The sequence below is a fragment of the Microcebus murinus genome, chromosome 13, assembly GCF_040939455.1.
Source record: "Microcebus murinus isolate Inina chromosome 13, M.murinus_Inina_mat1.0, whole genome shotgun sequence".
NCBI classification, from domain to species: domain Eukaryota; kingdom Metazoa; phylum Chordata; class Mammalia; order Primates; family Cheirogaleidae; genus Microcebus; species Microcebus murinus.
In genome coordinates, this window is record NC_134116.1 from 83,483,229 (window position 1) to 83,500,528 (window position 17,300).

A 17,300-nucleotide genomic window follows, 5' to 3' on the forward strand; every position below is an offset into this window, starting at 1 on the left:
CATCTTATAACTGAAAGTTTGTATCCTTTGAACAACATCTCCATTTTTCCTCACCTCAAGCCCTGGTAACCACCTCTGTACTTCCTGCTTCTATGAGTACAACCTTTTGGGTTCCCCTTGTGAGGGAGATCATGCAGTATTTGTCTTTCTGTCCCTGGCTTATTTCAGTTACCATAATGTCCTGCATGTACATTTATATTGTTGGACTGACTGAAAAATGTTTTTTATAACCAAATTATCTATTGCATATATATATATATTTTTTTCTTTGTTCATCCAGCAATCTGAAACATTTAGGTTGTTTCTATATCTTCACAATCATGAATAATGCCGCAATTAACATGGGAGTGCAGGTATTATTATTTATTTGAGACACTGATTTTATTTCTTTTGGTTATATACACAGAAGTGAGGTTGCTGAATTGTATGGTAGCTGTGTTGTCTTCTTTTTTCTTTTTTTAAAGAACCTCCGTGTTTGTTTTCATAATTAATCTGTCAATTTACAAAACATCATTAGTATACAGGATTTTTTTTTCTTCATATCCTTGTCAAAACTTGTCTTTTTTTGATATTAGCCATCCTAACAGGTATGAACTAATATTGCATCATAATTTTGACTTGCAATTCCCTGATGATTGGTGATGTTGAGTACATTTTCACATACCTGTTGGCCATTTTTATGTTTTTATTGGGAAAATATCTATTCAGTCCTATGCCTAGTTTTAAATGAGTTGTTATCATTGCTTTTTCTTTTGATTTGTATGAGTTTTTAATCTAATTTGGATATTAACCTCTTGTAAGGTATATGGTTTTCAAATGTTTTCTCCCATTCCTTAAGTTTTCTTATTTTGTTGTTTGCTGTGCAGAAGGTTTTTAGTTTGATGTAGTCCAACTTATTTATATTTGCTTTTGTTTTCACACTTTTGATGTCATATCCAAAAAAATCCATTATCAACATCAATATGAAGAAGGTTTTTCATGTGTTTTCTTTTCATATTTTTAAGAATGCATGTCATATTCAAGTCTTTATTTTGAGTTAATCTTGTGGGATGCTATAGGAAAAGTTGGTCTTATTTTATTCTTGTAGATGTCCAGTTTTTCTAGCACCAATTTTTTTTTTTTTTTTTTTTTTTGAGACAGAGTCTCGCTTTGTTGCCCAGGCTACAGTGAGTGCCGTGGCGTCAGCCTAGCTCACAGCAACCTCAAACTCCTGGCTCAAGCAATCCTCCTGCCTCAGCCTCCCAAGTAGCTGGGACTACAGGCATGCGCCAACATGCCCGGCTAATTTTTTCTCTATATATTAGTTGGCCAATTAATTTCTCTCTATTTATAGTAGAGACGGGGTCTCGCTCTTGCTCAGGCTGGTTTCAAACTCCTGACCTCAAGCAATCCGCCCGCCTTGGCCTCCCAGAGAGCTAGGATTACAGGCGTGAGCCACTGCGCCCCGCCTCTAGCACCAATTTTTAAAGAGACTATAAATTCTGCATTGTATATTCTTACTGTTCTTGTCAAAGATTAGCTTGCCTTGTATGCATGGATTTATTTCTGAGCTCTCTATATTTTTCCATTGGTTTTTCTGTCATATTTAATGTACATACTGTCATATTTTTCATACCATCATGTTTTATTAGTGCATTTTTGAAATATGGTTTAAAATCAGAAAATATCATGCTCCTACCTTTGTTCTTCTTCAAGATTACTTTGGTTATTCAAAGTCTATTGTAGTTCCATAAAAATGTTAGAATTTTTTATTTTTTTGGAAAATTCTCTTGGAATTTTTTTTTTTTGAGACAGAGTCTCACTGTGTTGCCTGGGCTAGAGTGCCGTGGCATCAGCCTAGCTCACAGCAACCTCAAACTCCTTGGCTCAAGCAATCCTCCTGCCTCAGCCTCCCGAGTAGCTGGGATTACAGGTACGCATCATGGTGTGCGACTAATTTTTTTTATTTTTAGTTTTTTGGCTAATTCCGTTGGAATTTTGACAGGGAGTTTATAGAAGCTATAGATCACTTTGGTTAATATAGTACTTTAACAATATTTGTTCTTCCAAACCATAATCATGGGCTATTTTTACATTTATTTGTGTCTATTTCTCTCATCAATGTCTTATATTTTTCAGTCTAAAGCCTTTTCACCTCCTTGGCTAAATTTATTGCTAAAAATTTAATATCTTGATACTTTTATCAATGCAATTTTTTGTTTTACTTTTTTATTAGGTTGTTGTTAATGTAGGAAAGCACTGACATATGTGTATGTTAATTTGATATTCTGACCATTTATTGAGTGAATATTTTACTTTAAAATTTTTCTTTTAGTCTGGGCGTGGTGTCTCATGCCTGTAATCCTAGCACTCTGGGTGGCCAACGCAGGCGGATTGCTCATGGTCAGGATTTGAAAACCATCATTCATATGATTTTTAAACTGCTTTTTCTTTTCTGTAAAATATGACATTGAGAATTTTAAGGGTATTGAATTGAATTTGTAGATCCTTTGGGGCAGTAGGGACATATTTACAGAAGTAAGTCTTCCAACCCTTGAACAAAAGCATTTTCAAGAATGTGTCATTTAGTTTCCATTTATGTTTGGATTTTCTGGCTTGCCTTCTGTTATTAATTTCTAATTTTATTCCATTTAGGTTGGTCACAAAAAATACTGTGTTTCCCCGGAAATAAGACAGGGTCTTATATTTATTTTTCCTCAAGAAGACACCCTAGGGCTTATTTTCAGGGGATGTGTTATTTTCTCTGGGCTCAGTAGGAGACTGTTTGCTGAAGCTTTCCCCCTATCCCCTGGTGTTTGTGGGGGTGAGAGGCCCACAGTGCTGAGTAAAATGGCAGCCACAGCTTTCCTTCTTCCCCCTGGAGACACATAATACTAAAGTGGAGCATCCCGCTCCTCACTTCACTGAGGAGACTTTCCCCTCAAAGCCTCAGCTTGCAGCATGCAGAGGGTGGCCGGGACTTGACAGGAGGAGCAGACCTTGTTGGTGGGGCTGCCCGCACCTTTCCAGTCACCTCTGGGATAGTAGCTGTCACGATGGGGCAGATGAGAAGGGCTGTTCGTCTTCTTTACCGCTCCATGACAAAATGCATGGGTTGTGCAGATTTGCTGTGTAGCCATGCCCATCACTAGGTCTTATTTTCAGGGTAGGGCTTCTATTGCGCAAATGCTTAGAAATCCTGCTAGGGTTTCTAGCAGGATTTCTGCTAGAAATCTGGGTCGGTCTTATTTTTGGGGAAACATGGTAGTCTGTAAGATTTTACTTTTTGAAAGTTTGTAAAGAATTGTTTAGTGTCCTAACAGGTGTTGAATCCAGAACCCTGTCTTATGAGTTATTGAAAAGATTGTGTATTGTGCTGTTGTGTGGAGTGTTCTTTGAATATCTATTAGATATACTTGTATTATTTTAGTCTTTTTGAGACAAGGTCTCACTCCACGGGCCCAGGCTAGAGAACTATGGCGTCAGCCTAGCTCACAGCAACCTCAAACTATTGGGCTCAAGCAATCCTTTTGCCAAACTCCTGAGTAGCTGGGAATACAGGCATGCGCCACTGTACCCAGCTAATTTTTTGTTTATTTTAGTTGGCCAATTAATTTCTTTCTATTTTTAGTAGAGATGGGGTCTCAAGGTCAGGGTGGTTTTGAACTACTGACCTTGAGCAATCCGCCCACCTCGGCCTCCCAGAGTGTTAGGATTACAGGCATGAGCCACCGCACCTGGCCAGATATACTTGTTTTACAGTGCTTTCAAGTTTTCTGTTCCTTTATTAATATTCTGTGTTGCATTAGTATTCGTAACCAAAAGTAGGGTATTGAATTATCCTAACATTATTATATTGCTATGTGTTTCTTGATTCAGTTTTGTCAGTGTTTCCTTTACATATTTTGCAACTCTGATTTTATACAGATATATATAACATTATAAATATAAATATAGAAAAATAAATGATCGGTTCTCAGTGAATGAATAATTTTTTATTATTTAATATTCTTGGCTGGGCACGGTGGCTCACGCCTGTAATCCTAGCACTCTGGGAGGCCAAGGCGGGAGGATTGCTCAAGGTCAGGAGTTTAAAACCACCCTTAGTAAGAGCAAGACCCCGTCTATACTATAAATAGAAAGAAATTAATTGGCCAACTAATATATATAGAAAAAAATTAGCCGGGCATGGTGGCGCATGCTTGTAGTCCTAGCTACGAGGGAGGCTGAGGCAGAAGGATTGCTTGAGCCCAGGAGTTTGAGGTTGCTGTGAGCTAGGCTGACGCCACGGCACTCACTCTAGCCTGGGCAACAAAGGAAGACTCTGTCTCAAAAAAAAAAAAAAAAAAAAAATATATATATATATATATATATTCTTGTTTGTCTTTTTTGACAAGTTTTCCTTAAAATATATTTTATCAAATAGGACAGGTTTTGCCTCAAAATATATTGTGCCTAATTGTCACCTCCCCTGCTCTCATTGGACTAACATTTGCTTGGAATGTCTTTTTCTGTCTTCCCAATTTTAAGTCCATTTTTGTCATTTCATTGATGATGAGTCTCTTGCAGACAATATAGTTACTTTGTTTTATTTTCTTATATTCCTATCTTTATTCAATTTGTCTTTTGTTTGCGAAGTTAAGCCCATGCATATTTATATAATTTTCTGAAATGGAGGGAGTTACAATTATTATTATTTTGATTCTTGTAGCTATTTTGCCCCATTTTTCTCTCTTTGTGTCTCATTGTGTTTTGTAATGTCTTGCTTTGACTTATTTCTTATTATTTTAGTGTATTTCTATAGGTATTTTGGTTACCACCATGATTATACACTACTTCTTATAGTTATAAGAATATATTTAAACTGGTAACATTTTAATTTTAGTTGTATATAAAAATTCTTCCTCATTACCTGTTCCCTCAACTGTGTTACTGATATCACCAGTTATATCTTTTTACATTGTATCCCTTAACAGAAGTTTAGTGGTATTTTTATGTTTTTGTCTTCCAGTTTTAGAGCAGGACTAAAAGTGTTTTCTGTACCATCAGTATAATACTACAGAATTTTACCTAAGTGAACCTATGTATTTTTCCAAGAGAGTTGTTTATTTTTATATGAGTTTGTTTTGTTTTCTGGCATTTTTTATTTTCAATGCAAGGGGCTCTCTTTAGCATGTTTTTGTGGGGCAGGTCTAGTGGTGATAAACTTTTTCAGAATAACTATCTTGTAAATCTTTATTTTTCTTTATTTAAATAGGCAGTTTTGCTGGATATAGTGTTTCTGCTTTGAAATTTTTATTCTTTTACCAAGTGACACATTATTTTTATCCTGCTGCTTTGAAGATTCTCTTCTTGTGTGAGGCTTACAAAACTTTGCTTATAATCTACCTTGTTATGGGTTCCTTGGTGTTTTTGCAGCTGAAGTATGTTGAGCTTCTTGATTTTTTATGTCTTTATTCTTACATTAGAAAATGTCTCAGTCATTTATTTTATCATATGCTTCAGCTACATAATTTCATTTGTTTCTCTTTATGCTTTTATTTTTCATTGATATTCTCATTTTTCTGATTTCATTTAGCAATCAGTATTGTTCCCATATCACTCATTATGCATAATTCACATTATTTTAGTTTAGTTTAGTTTAGTTTTTCTTTAATTTTAGAGGCACAGGCTTGCTCTGTTAGCCTGGCTTGAGTGCAGGGCTATCATGATAGCTCACTGAAACCTCAAATTTCTGGGCTGAAGCAATTCTCCTGCCTCAGCCTCCCCAGTAGCTGGGACTACCAGTGTGCCCCAACATGCCAGCTAATTTTTCTATTCCTAGTAGAGATAGCATCTAATTCTTGTTCAGGCTTATCTCAAACTCCCAACCTGAGGTGATTCTCTCACCTTGGCCTGCAAGAGTGCTAAGTTTGGAGGTGTGAGCCACTTGGCCCAGCCCACATGTTTATTTTTATTTTTTTCAGATAATTTATTCATTTCCATTCCTTTGTGGTTTATTTCTTATTATTCTGCTTCATTGATCCCGCTATGGTACCCTGATATTTTGTATGTGTTGTAATCTTTGCTAGAGATTTGAGGATTAACAGAAAGCCACCTTTTACAAACTTTATCAAGTGGCGTTCTCTTGGGAAACTCTGAAAGCAATTGACTGCACTAGAGATACAAGAAGCCTCAAATCTGTTCTCATGATATTTCTTCTGTGGAATTTTGTGTTTATTTTCCAGTAAAATCAATTTTCCCACATTTCCTTGGAAAAGCCTGTCATTATTTGCTATACCTGTTCCCTGGCTGTGGTATCCAGTCCTTCTGTTGCCGTAACAATTGTTTCTCTTTGGTTTCATAATACCCAGTCTGTCCTTCAAATGCTAGCACCATTCTTTCATCCACTGTGTGTTAGGGTACATAGAAAACAGTCTTTGTAATGGCTCCCAAAAGCCAGAAGGATGGTCATAACTATCACTATTTTCTTTCTCGCTTCAGGGAGAAACTGGGGTTTAGGAATTTACTTTTATATGCACTGTGCTGTATTAAGTAGGAAAGACCATTGTGGGTAAATATAACAAACTTTTCTTTTTCCTCTATATTGCTCTTTGCATTGTGTTCACCTGGTGTGCTGCATACTCTCACTTGGCAATTAGAATTCTCACCAAGACAACTTGTTCAGGATAATTTTCTTATGGTTATTTATCTAAAAGAGAATTAGGGACTCTATATTATATTATGCCATCTTTCTAATGTGCTTGATATAATTTGACATTTTAAATTTGGAATGGATATTAATGTGATTAAGAAAAAGAAGACATAAGTGGAATAATTTGTTATTTTTTAAATTTCTTTCAGCTATGTCTTCTCATTTAACCCAACACCATTTGCCAGAACAGGGCATAAATGTTTCATTTCAAAAAATGGTACTGAGAAGATATGGAAGCTGTGGCCTTGAGAATTTAAACTTAATGAGAGACTGGGAAAGTGTGGGTGAGTTGAAGGAGCAGAAAGGATGTTATAACGGAGTAAACCAATATTCAACATCTGCCCACACCAACATATTACAGTGTAATAAATGTTTCAATGTCTTCAAAAAATTCTCAAATGTAAATAGATATAAGATGAGACTTACTGTAGTGAAACCTTTTAAATGTAAAGAATGTGGAGATGGCTTTAACCTATGTTCACATATTATTGAACATAAGAACATTCATGATGGAGAGAAACCTTACAAATGTAAACAATGTGGCAAAGTATTTAAATCTTGTTCAAGCCTTTCTAATCATGACACAATTCACACTGGAGAGGAACCCAACAAATGTGAAAAATGTGATCAAGCTTTTAACTGGCGGTCATCCTTTACTAAACATAAGAGAATTCAGGCAAGGGAAAAACCCTACCTGTGTGAAGAATGTGGCAAAACCTTTCATTGCTCCTCATACCTTTCTGCACACAAAAGAATTCATACTGGAGAGGAGACCCACAAATGCTATGAATGTGGCAAAGCCTTTAATCTGTTGTCATGTCTTACTAAGCATAAGAGAATTCATACTGGGGAGAAACCATACAAATGTGAAGAATGTGGCGAAGTCTTTAAACAGTGTGCACATCTTTATGTGCATAAAAGAATTCATACTGGACATAAAACCTACAAATGTGAAGAATGTGGCAAAATCTTTCACATATTTGAACGACTTAATGTACATAAAAGAATTCATAATGGAGAGAAACCCTACAAATGCGATGATTGTGGCATAGCCTTTAATCGGCTCTCACATGTTACCAGGCATAAAAGAATTCATGCTGGAGAGAAACCCTACAAATGTCAAGAATGTGGCAGAGCCTTTAAACTGTACTTATACCTTACTTCATATAGTAGAATTCATACTGGAGAAAAAACGGACAAATGTGAAGAATGTGACAGAACCTTTCAACAGTACTCCTACCTTTCTCAGCATAAAAGAGTTTGTACTGGAAAGAAACTCTACAAATGTGAACAATGTGACACAGCCTTTAAACCGTACTCATATCTCTCTGAACATGGAAGAATTCATACTGAAGAGAAACCCTACAAATGTAAAAGATGTGACACAGCTTTTAAACGATACTCTGACCTTTCTGAACATAAAAGAATTCATATTGGAGAGAAACCCTACAAATGTGATGAGTGTGGCAAAGCCTTTAATCAGTTCTCGCATCTTACTGAGCATAAGAGAATTCATACTGGAGAGAAACCTTACAAATGTGAAGAATGTGGCAAATCCTTTAATCGGGTCTCAAATCTCACTATGCATAAGAGAATTCATACCGGAGAGAAACCCTGCAAATGTGAAGAATGTGGCAAAGCCTTTTATCGGTTCTCAAATCTTACTACGCATAAGAGAATTCATACTGGAGAGAAACCCTACAAATGTGAAGAATGTGGCAGAGCCTTTAATCAGTTATCAAATCTTATTAGGCATAAGAGAATTCATACTGGAGAGAAACCCTACAAATGTGAAGAATGTGGCAAAGCCTTTAATCGGGTCTCAAATCTCACTATGCATAAGATAATTCATACTGGAGAGAAACCCTGCAAATGTGAAGAATGTGGCAAAGCCTTTAATCGGTTCTCAAATCTTACTATGCATAAGAGAATTCATACTGGAGAGAAACCCTACAAATGTGAAGAATGTGGCAGAGCCTTTAATCAGTTCTCAAGTCTTACTAGGCATAACAGAATTCATACTGGAGAGAAACCCTACAAATGTTACCGAGCCATTAACCAGTACTGATACCTTTTTGTACATAAAGGAATTTATATATGAGGAAACTCTAGAAATGTGAAGAATGCAGCAAAGTCCTTAAATATTGCCCAAGGATTTCCAATCATTAGATAATTCATACAAGAGAGGAACCCTGCAAATATGAAGATTGTTAAAAAGCTGTTACCTTATTATACATGAGAAAAAATTATACATTAGCAGAATCCTAGAATTGTAAACAAAGTGGGAGAGCCTTTAATAACTTTATCTAAATATTACATATTTCTCAATGTCAGGCAGTCATGTTGGGTAACCGTGATATAAATGTATAACTGTCAAACTATCTTGCAAAAAGTAAAAGTCTTCGAATGTATGAGAGTATAGTGGAAAAAATAGTACAGCTTTAAAGAGTGGTGCAATACATACTTTTATCACAGATCTTATTGAACATAGGATAATTTATACTTGAACAAAACCAACTATCAATTGCTCAAACTTTAAGGTCATTGACTTTGGAGTGTAGAGAAACTCTACAAATGTAGTAAATGCTGAAAAACATTTTGTTCAAAAAACACATCTTGGAAAACACCAGAGTTTATACTAAAAGATATTTTACAAATGCCACAATGTGAATAAGTATTTAATAAAAAATCATGTATAGATCAACATTAGAGGATTTCTGGTAAAAAGAAATAAGGCACCAATATACTCAGAAATTACTCAAAAGTAGAGTGTTGGTTATAGAGAATAATCCAAAATTAAAATAGGTAGAAAATTTATGTGTACATATGTTTAAAAGAAGTAGATTCTTTTTTGCTTAGTTACAATTACACTGAAAATATCATTTTTTGCATTAAAAAATTTAGATTTTTGAAAATTAAATATCGATGCAAATTACTCAATGCTATACGTTCATTAGAGATTTTATAAAAACGTCAAGTTTTGCTGCATCAAGACTATCAAAAGTTCTTTTTATATTAGGTGGGAATTATTAATACAGTCTTGTAAAGCATATTAAGCCCACTGAAATGTATGATGGGTGGAGAGTCTCACTGGGGAACCTCTGTATGATTTACTTGTAAGAGTGTTGTAAGTGATGTCAGAGGTAGCCATGCAGAGTAATATTCTTCTCCATTATAATTGGAACCCCTTTGAATTGTACAAGTAAATTGTTTTAGCAATTCCATTAAGATAACTTAGGTAATAAAATATATATTTTGCAATGCATATGTAAAACAGTATTGTCAACTTAATTTCTTTTAATAGAATGAAATTGTGTGTAATTTGTCAAGACTGTTGTGAAAAATGAAGTCTTATTGTTTCACTAACATTAACCTATCCCACCTTATTCAAGGTTGTAGGTACCAGATGGTACCAATATACTCTTGGAGGCCGGTCATGGTGGCTCATGCCTGTAATCCTGGCACTCTGGGAGGCCGAGGCAGGCAGATTGCTCGAGGTCAGGAGTTCGAAACCAGCCTGAGCAAGAGTGAGATCCTATCTCTACTATAAATAGAAAGAAATTAATTGGCCAACTAATATATATAGAAAATATTAGCCATGCCTATAGTCCCAGCTACTTTGGAGGCTGAGGCAGCAGGATTGCATGAGTCCAAGAGTTTGAGGTTGCTGTGAGCTAGGCTGACGCCATGGCACTCACTCTAGCCTGGGCAACAAAGCGAGACTCTGTCTCAAAAAAAATATATAGATATATACTCTTGGAGAACATAGTAGAATAACATCTCTAGTGGCATTAATTCCAGTAGGCCTTAAAGTGTAAATAATGTTAAGGATACTGTTTCTATAGGTTATATTTTTATTGCTTGTATACCTAAAGGATCATTATAATGTTTATCATGAAGGTTTAAAGGAGTATAATTAAAATCCACACAGAGCATTTTTGGGGAAAGGCACAGTGACTTACATGTGACTTGAATTGCACGTCATACACGAGGCTGTCCCAAAGCCCATGGAATTTAGCTGTGAGAGAATAAAACAAAGACCTAAAGTTAGGAAGGCAGGTGTTACACCCCCACTCAGTCTACCTGTGCCATAGGCATGCCCTGCTGCTCCACATACTGTAGACTAAGATCCTGACTACAAGTCAGTGTTAGTTCTTCACATTTTTTCTCAAATTTTAATTTTTCTAAAAAACTGAAGATGCAAAATAAATGCTGATCACTTATGACTTTTAACATAATTAAACAGAGTAAAAGGATTAGTTTTTATATTTTTTATTATGCAGGCTTTAGCACTAAATCCTCCACTCTTCCCACGCAATGACCTAACTTGTCCCTGGACTCTGCCTGTGACATCTGGGCGGCCAAGCCTGTGCAGAAGCACAGAGACAGTTGTCCTGAGCAGCTCAGCAGGATGGAGGGGCTCCATTAGCATCCTGAGCCTCCATCTGTGTACCCCATCTGAAAGCACAACAATCCTACATGGAAATCTGTATTGTCCTCTTTTGTGATAAACATTCCATTGTATAAGAGACAAAACATCCTACAAAACCTGGTCCTACAAAACCAATGGACACACAGAACTCCCTCGATGGACGGTCATGGCATGCCCCAGGAGCATGTGGTCTTCTGACCTCAGCCTCACTCAGCTGCCCCACGTTGCGCCACCCCACCTCACACCTGAAAGCAGAACCCAGTGACTTGCCGCAGTTCTGTTTTCTGTCTCCTCCTCCCAGTGTTCACTGCTGGGGCCATCTTCATTCAGCTGGAAGATGTGAAATGCAATAGTGCGTGCACTCAAATCAGTGGTCTGTAAGGAGAGGGAAAAACCAAAGAAATCTATGGAAATTTAAAATATCTCACTTTTTAATGCCAGTTATACAAATTAGGTGCTAAAGCCCAAAAACAGTTCAATGTATGGTATGTTAAAAACTAGTTCTTGGCCAGGCATGGTGGCTAACGCCTGTAATCCTAGCACTCTGTGAGGCTGCGGCAGGAGGATCACTCAAAGGTCAGTAGTTAGAAACCAGCCTGAGCAAGAGCATGACCTAGTCTCTACTAAAAATAGAGAGAAAATTAATTGGCCAAGTAAAATATATAGAAAAAATTAGCCAGGGATAGTGGCGCATGCCTGTAGGACCAGCTACTCAGGAGGCTGAGGCAGAAGGATCACTTTAGCCCAGGAATTTGAGGTTGCTGTGAGCTAGGCTGACGCCACAGCACTCTAGCCGGGGCAACACAGAGACACTCTATCTCAAAAAAAAAACAAAAACAAAATCAAAACTACTTCTCAAATTAGATGAAAAGGTTATTATTTCAGATTGAAGATTAGCTCTTTTTAAAATGTATACCCACCCTCCTCCCTTTGGCTCCTGTATTTATTTTTTATTAAAAGTTTACTGTTTTTTGTAATTACAAAGTAGCTCATGCTTCTTTAGAAATATGCCAACAATATAGAATGAAGAGCATCTCCTAAATCCAAGCTCAGAGATGTTATAGTGTACTCAGAGGTTTAATTTAAAATTGAATTCTACTACATAGTTTTCGAACTTGTGTCTTTTCCCACTTATTTCAGCTTAGAGACATTTTAACATCAGTAGATAGAAATCTATTTCATTCTTTTCAGTGGATACTCATATTTGGTGTAGATGTATAATGAATTGGTTCATTAACCAATCTGATTTTCAGACAGTTAAAATATTTCAATTTCTGAAGTTACTACCTCCTGCCTGGGAGGGGCTGGGGCCTGCAGCGTGCAGGGCATCCTTCCTCAGCGTCCCCAAGAGCCCACCGTACCGCTCCAAAACCTTACTTCAGTGACAGATACTTCTCTGAGTCTAAATATGCTGTAGAAGTCAAGAGGAAAGTAGAGTTTGAGGTCACTTGGAGAGAGGGATGTCTGGATGTTTCCCCAGAAACATCCAAAAAGACATACTTTAGCAAATTCACCAGCACTATCCTTTTTGAAGTCTAACACCAACCAACCAACCAACCAACCAACCAGCCAGCCAATGGATTAGGTCATCTTTCAGGGGCTGATGTGCATTCAGCAAGCTTCTGCATCCAGCATGACAAAGCATTAATCTACAGAGAAACTCTGCCCAGCAAGGGCACCAACACCTTGTACACGCCTGCCAGTATGTTCTTATAGGTTTTCATGTGGGAGGAAACTTTCTAATTTCGCTTTCAGGACTGTAATGTGGGTACTTGGACATTTTCAGTATGTCCCTCCATGCCACTGAGATGACAGAGGTGCTGTCTACCACTTACAGAAGGCCAGGATGTGCATCGTACAGCACTGTCACTACTATAGCTGTGGCTGAACCTGTTGCTTCTGTAGGCTGTTCTTTCAGCAGGTTTTGCATACCTGTGCTCTGCTATTCCCCAAGCTGTCTAATAGCAGGATCTCCAGAGGCTCCTGATAAATACATAGGCTTCCATACCCACACCCAGAAGACTCTACTTAGATGGTTTTGGTGAGGCCTGCAAATATGGGGGTTTCCACCAGCAACCCAGGTCATTCTCATCAATTAAATTTAGTAAAGTCTGCCTTGAGGACTTTTGGTTTTTTAACTCAGTGTTTTCTATATATACCCAATCATAAAATGACCCAGAGGATTTGCTACATATGCAGATTCTCAGGCCCCAGGCCTAATGAGTGACAATTACCAGACAAGGTGCCTGGGAATCTGTACATTTAATAAATGATCCAGATGGATCTTACACTATATTTGTTAAACACTGTACCTGACACCCAGCTAGGACCCACAGAAAGACTGTTTCACTACTAGTCTACAGAGGAACTTAGGGATCTGCATTTGTAATAAGATCCCAGGGTGTTTCTAGTGCTCAAGGTTTGTGGACCCCACTTTGAGAAATACTACTTTCCAGTTTGATATTTAATAGTATTACATTTCATGTCTGTGTTCTTAATGCCAAAGCACTGACAGCACTTAGTAAGAATTTGCACATCTCATTGCCTTTGCAAATGCTCTTCACAAACCCCCAGCTCTGTGTTTTAAAACTTTCCTACTTAACTTCTTAAACCTTTTAGTAATAAAATCTCACACATACACCAAACTAAAAAGAATAATTGAATATGTACCCATTATATTCACCAACTGATTCAAAATTTGGAACATTTGGTTTATCTAGTAATATATATTTATGTATGTGGAGTTTTTTTGCTGAATTATTTTAAAGTAAGCTGCAAACATCTTAACCCCCTACGCAAACATCTCAGTAAGAATGCCCCTTAAAAAAAATGAACAGGTACTCTACTTCATAACCACAATACCACGGTCACATCTAACACAATAATAATTACCTAATAATTAATTCTGAGCCTATGTTCAAAATGTCTTCAGTTGTCCTCAAAAGGTCTTTTATTGACATTTTTTTTCAAACCTTGATGCAATGAAGGATCACAGATTGCATATGATTGCTATGTGTGTTTGTCTCTTTTCATATGGAACAGTGCTGCTATCATTTGTTCTGGGCTGGTTGTCTTGGAGAATGTCCCTCTTTCTGGATTTGTCTGGTTGTTTCCTGATGAAGTTACAGTAAACATTAAAATGCACGAAAAACCATAATGCTTGGTGGTGTTTGTCCTTTCTCCATTCCTGAGAAATATAGTTCCTATATATGTATCATATATGTATGATGTACATCATATATACATGTCATATAATAGAAACAATACAAATATGTTTATATCACATATAGATAATATATTGATATTTATATCATATATATGTTTATATAGAGAGACAGATGTTTGCTCCCTCCCACCGCATATACCTTCTTTTTTCCTCTCAATCATAGTTGATAATAATAGCCTCCTAGATTGCTAGAATTACAGGTGTGAGCCATCATGCCCTGCCAGCCTATGGTTGCTGTAGAGAATTAGAAGTGAGAAAGTGGAAAGAACTGCGTTGGTCCATAAACACCAAGAAAAGTGTCCTGAACTATTAACACTGAGAGATCAGAATTGCATTGAGACAGAGGCATGGGCAGTAGCAGGAGTGACAGTGGAAATATTTAATGATGACTTCTCTGCTGTTAGGTTTCTGGACCTAAGCAAGTAACATGACTGCTTTTCTTCCTTCTCTCTGTAAAAATTACCTTAGCATAAGTTGGATTTTTACTTATATAACGTTACAGATTTGGGGTACTGTCTCCATTTGATAACTGGTAGTGTGGACTACTTGAGTTGTTATTGGGAAAAATTCAGGAGCCCAGAAAACCACATTGGAGAGCACTACCTAAGCCTTCAGTGAGTGCCACTCAATCTTGCTTAATTTTTCCAAGGGTGAGAGTCCCCTTCCTTTCTGTGGTTTCACAAAAGACTATATTTATAGGCTTGTTCCAGGAGGGTGAATAATAATAAATTTTCACATGACTATCCCAAGCATTCAGTCCTGGTGACCAGAATACATGCAGTGAGTAGAAGACCATAGCTTGACTCTTTAGTTATCAGTACTGAAGTGGTAACTGGTGAAAGTGCTGTGACTCTTAGTTATCAGTACTGAAGTGGTAACTGGTGAAAGTGCTGTGACACTTAGTTATCAGTACTGAAGTGGTAACTGGTGAAAGTGCTGTGACTCTTTAGTTATCAGTACTGAAGTGGTAACTGGTGAAAGTGCTGTGACTCTTAGTTATCAGTACTGAAGTGGTAACTGGTGAAAGTGCTGTGACTCTTAGTTATCAGTACTGAAGTGGTAACTGGTGAAAGTGCTGTGACTTAGTTATCAGTACTGAAGTGGTAACTGGTGAAAGTGCTGTGACTCTTAGTTATCAGTACTGAAGTGGTAACTGGTGAAAGTGCTGTGACTCTTAGTTATCAGTATTGAAGTGGTAACTGGTGAAAGTGCTGTGACTCTTAGTTATCAGTACTGAAGTGGTAACTGGTGAAAGTGCTGTGACTCTTAGTTATCAGTACTGAAGTGGTAACTGGTGAAAGTGCTGTGACTCTGAGTTATTAGTACTGAAGTGGTAACTGGTGAAAGTGCTGTGACTCTTAGTTATCAGTACTGAAGTGGTAACTGGTGAAAATGCTGTGTTTTCACTGCCTTGATAGGTGGGTGCTTTTCAAACTGCATGCCAAATACTGGCCAAATTTGATGACATCATGCAAGGGCATAGTCAATTGACTATTCATGTGTTTGGGATGGGAGAGTTTTAGTGTAGAAAGAAATGACAACAAATAATATTGACAGCAATAATTACTTACATATACTCACATCCAAAAGGTAGAAGGGACTATAAGTTTTGCAGGCCCACACAGAGTGAACTTGGGGGCAGCACAAACAAACAGGAGGTGTTGTGGGAAGGCTCTGTAGTATCAAGAAGGTGAGATGCTTCTGAATTCCCACAGAAGAATGTTACTGGTTTGTCTGAAAAATTATCTGGGCTGGCAGGGAACTGAAATGTGTTATTCCACCAACAATTAAGATTACGATAATATACCCTAATACTGTAATGCTGTAATACATCATATACTATCATGCTAACTTCAGTAACTCCTCACTTATAGCAAACACAAGGGAGTTTTCCACTGTTTTCAGAAACAAAAAGCATTGACTACAGTAATCATTAAATTTCCAATGAGCTTTATCTAAGGCAGTTCACAGCTGAAGAAGAAATGGAAACAAATACGTAAGACGCTGTTTGCACATGACATGATTATATATCTGGAAGCACGAGGGGAATTAGTAGAAAAAAACCTAACACAAAAAATAGTTGAGCAGACTAATACAAGATTGATGCACAAAACAATAGGCCTTCTAAATATAATTCACAATCATTTATGATTGCCATGTGATAAGAATACAACAAAAAGGTATACTATGATTTATAAAAAGTAAAGCAAAATTGCCTAAGAACAAATGTAATTAAAATATGCAGAGTATGTATGAGTTAAAAATAAAGAATTCATGAAATATATGAATAAAGACTTAACACATAGTGCATATTATTCTTTTTTTTTTTTTTTTTGAGACAGAGTCTCACTTTGTTGCCCAGGCTAGAGTGAGTGCCGTGGCGTCAGCCTGGCTCACAGCAACCTCAATCTCCTGGGCTCAGCGATCCTCCTGCCTCAGCCTCCCGAGTAGCTGGGACTACAGGCATGCGCCATCATGCCCGGCTAATTTTTTGTATATATATTTTTAGTTGGTCAATTAATTTCTTTCTATTTTTGGTAGAGACAGGGTCTCGCTCAGGCTGGTTTTGAACTCCTGACCTTGAGCGATCCGCCCGCCTCGGCCTCCCAAAGTGCTAGGATTACAGGCGTGAGCCATATTATTCTTGAATAGAAAAACTCAATAATATAAAGAAGTCATTTATCCATAAGCTAATTTCAACATTGTGTTTGCTGTCATAACAGATTCTGTCAGGATTTTTTAAAGCTAGCAATGGTTTTGCAAAGTGTACGTGGAAGAAAAAACATATGAGAATTGCCAAAATCCTTAACAAATAGAATGAGGATGTGTGATCTTATGAAAAATTAAAACACATTAAAATAGTCTACAGTTAAAATAGTTTGGTATTGATACGAAAATAGGCAAACAGATCAGGACAGTAGAAATTTCAGAAATGTGTCAAAGTGCGTAAGAGAAGAAAAGATATATAA

At 37.1% G+C, this 17,300-nt stretch overlaps 1 protein-coding gene across 1 annotated transcript; it reads left to right on the top strand.

The window, feature by feature from the left end:
* The first annotated feature begins 7,088 nt into the window (after positions 1-7,088).
* LOC142874852 (uncharacterized) lies at positions 7,089-8,793 on the top strand. The gene is given in 3 exon segments (XM_076009399.1): positions 7,089-7,721; positions 7,974-8,690; positions 8,692-8,793. Coding segments are annotated over 3 exon segments (1,452 nt in total).
* The last annotated feature ends 8,507 nt before the right edge of the window (positions 8,794-17,300 follow it).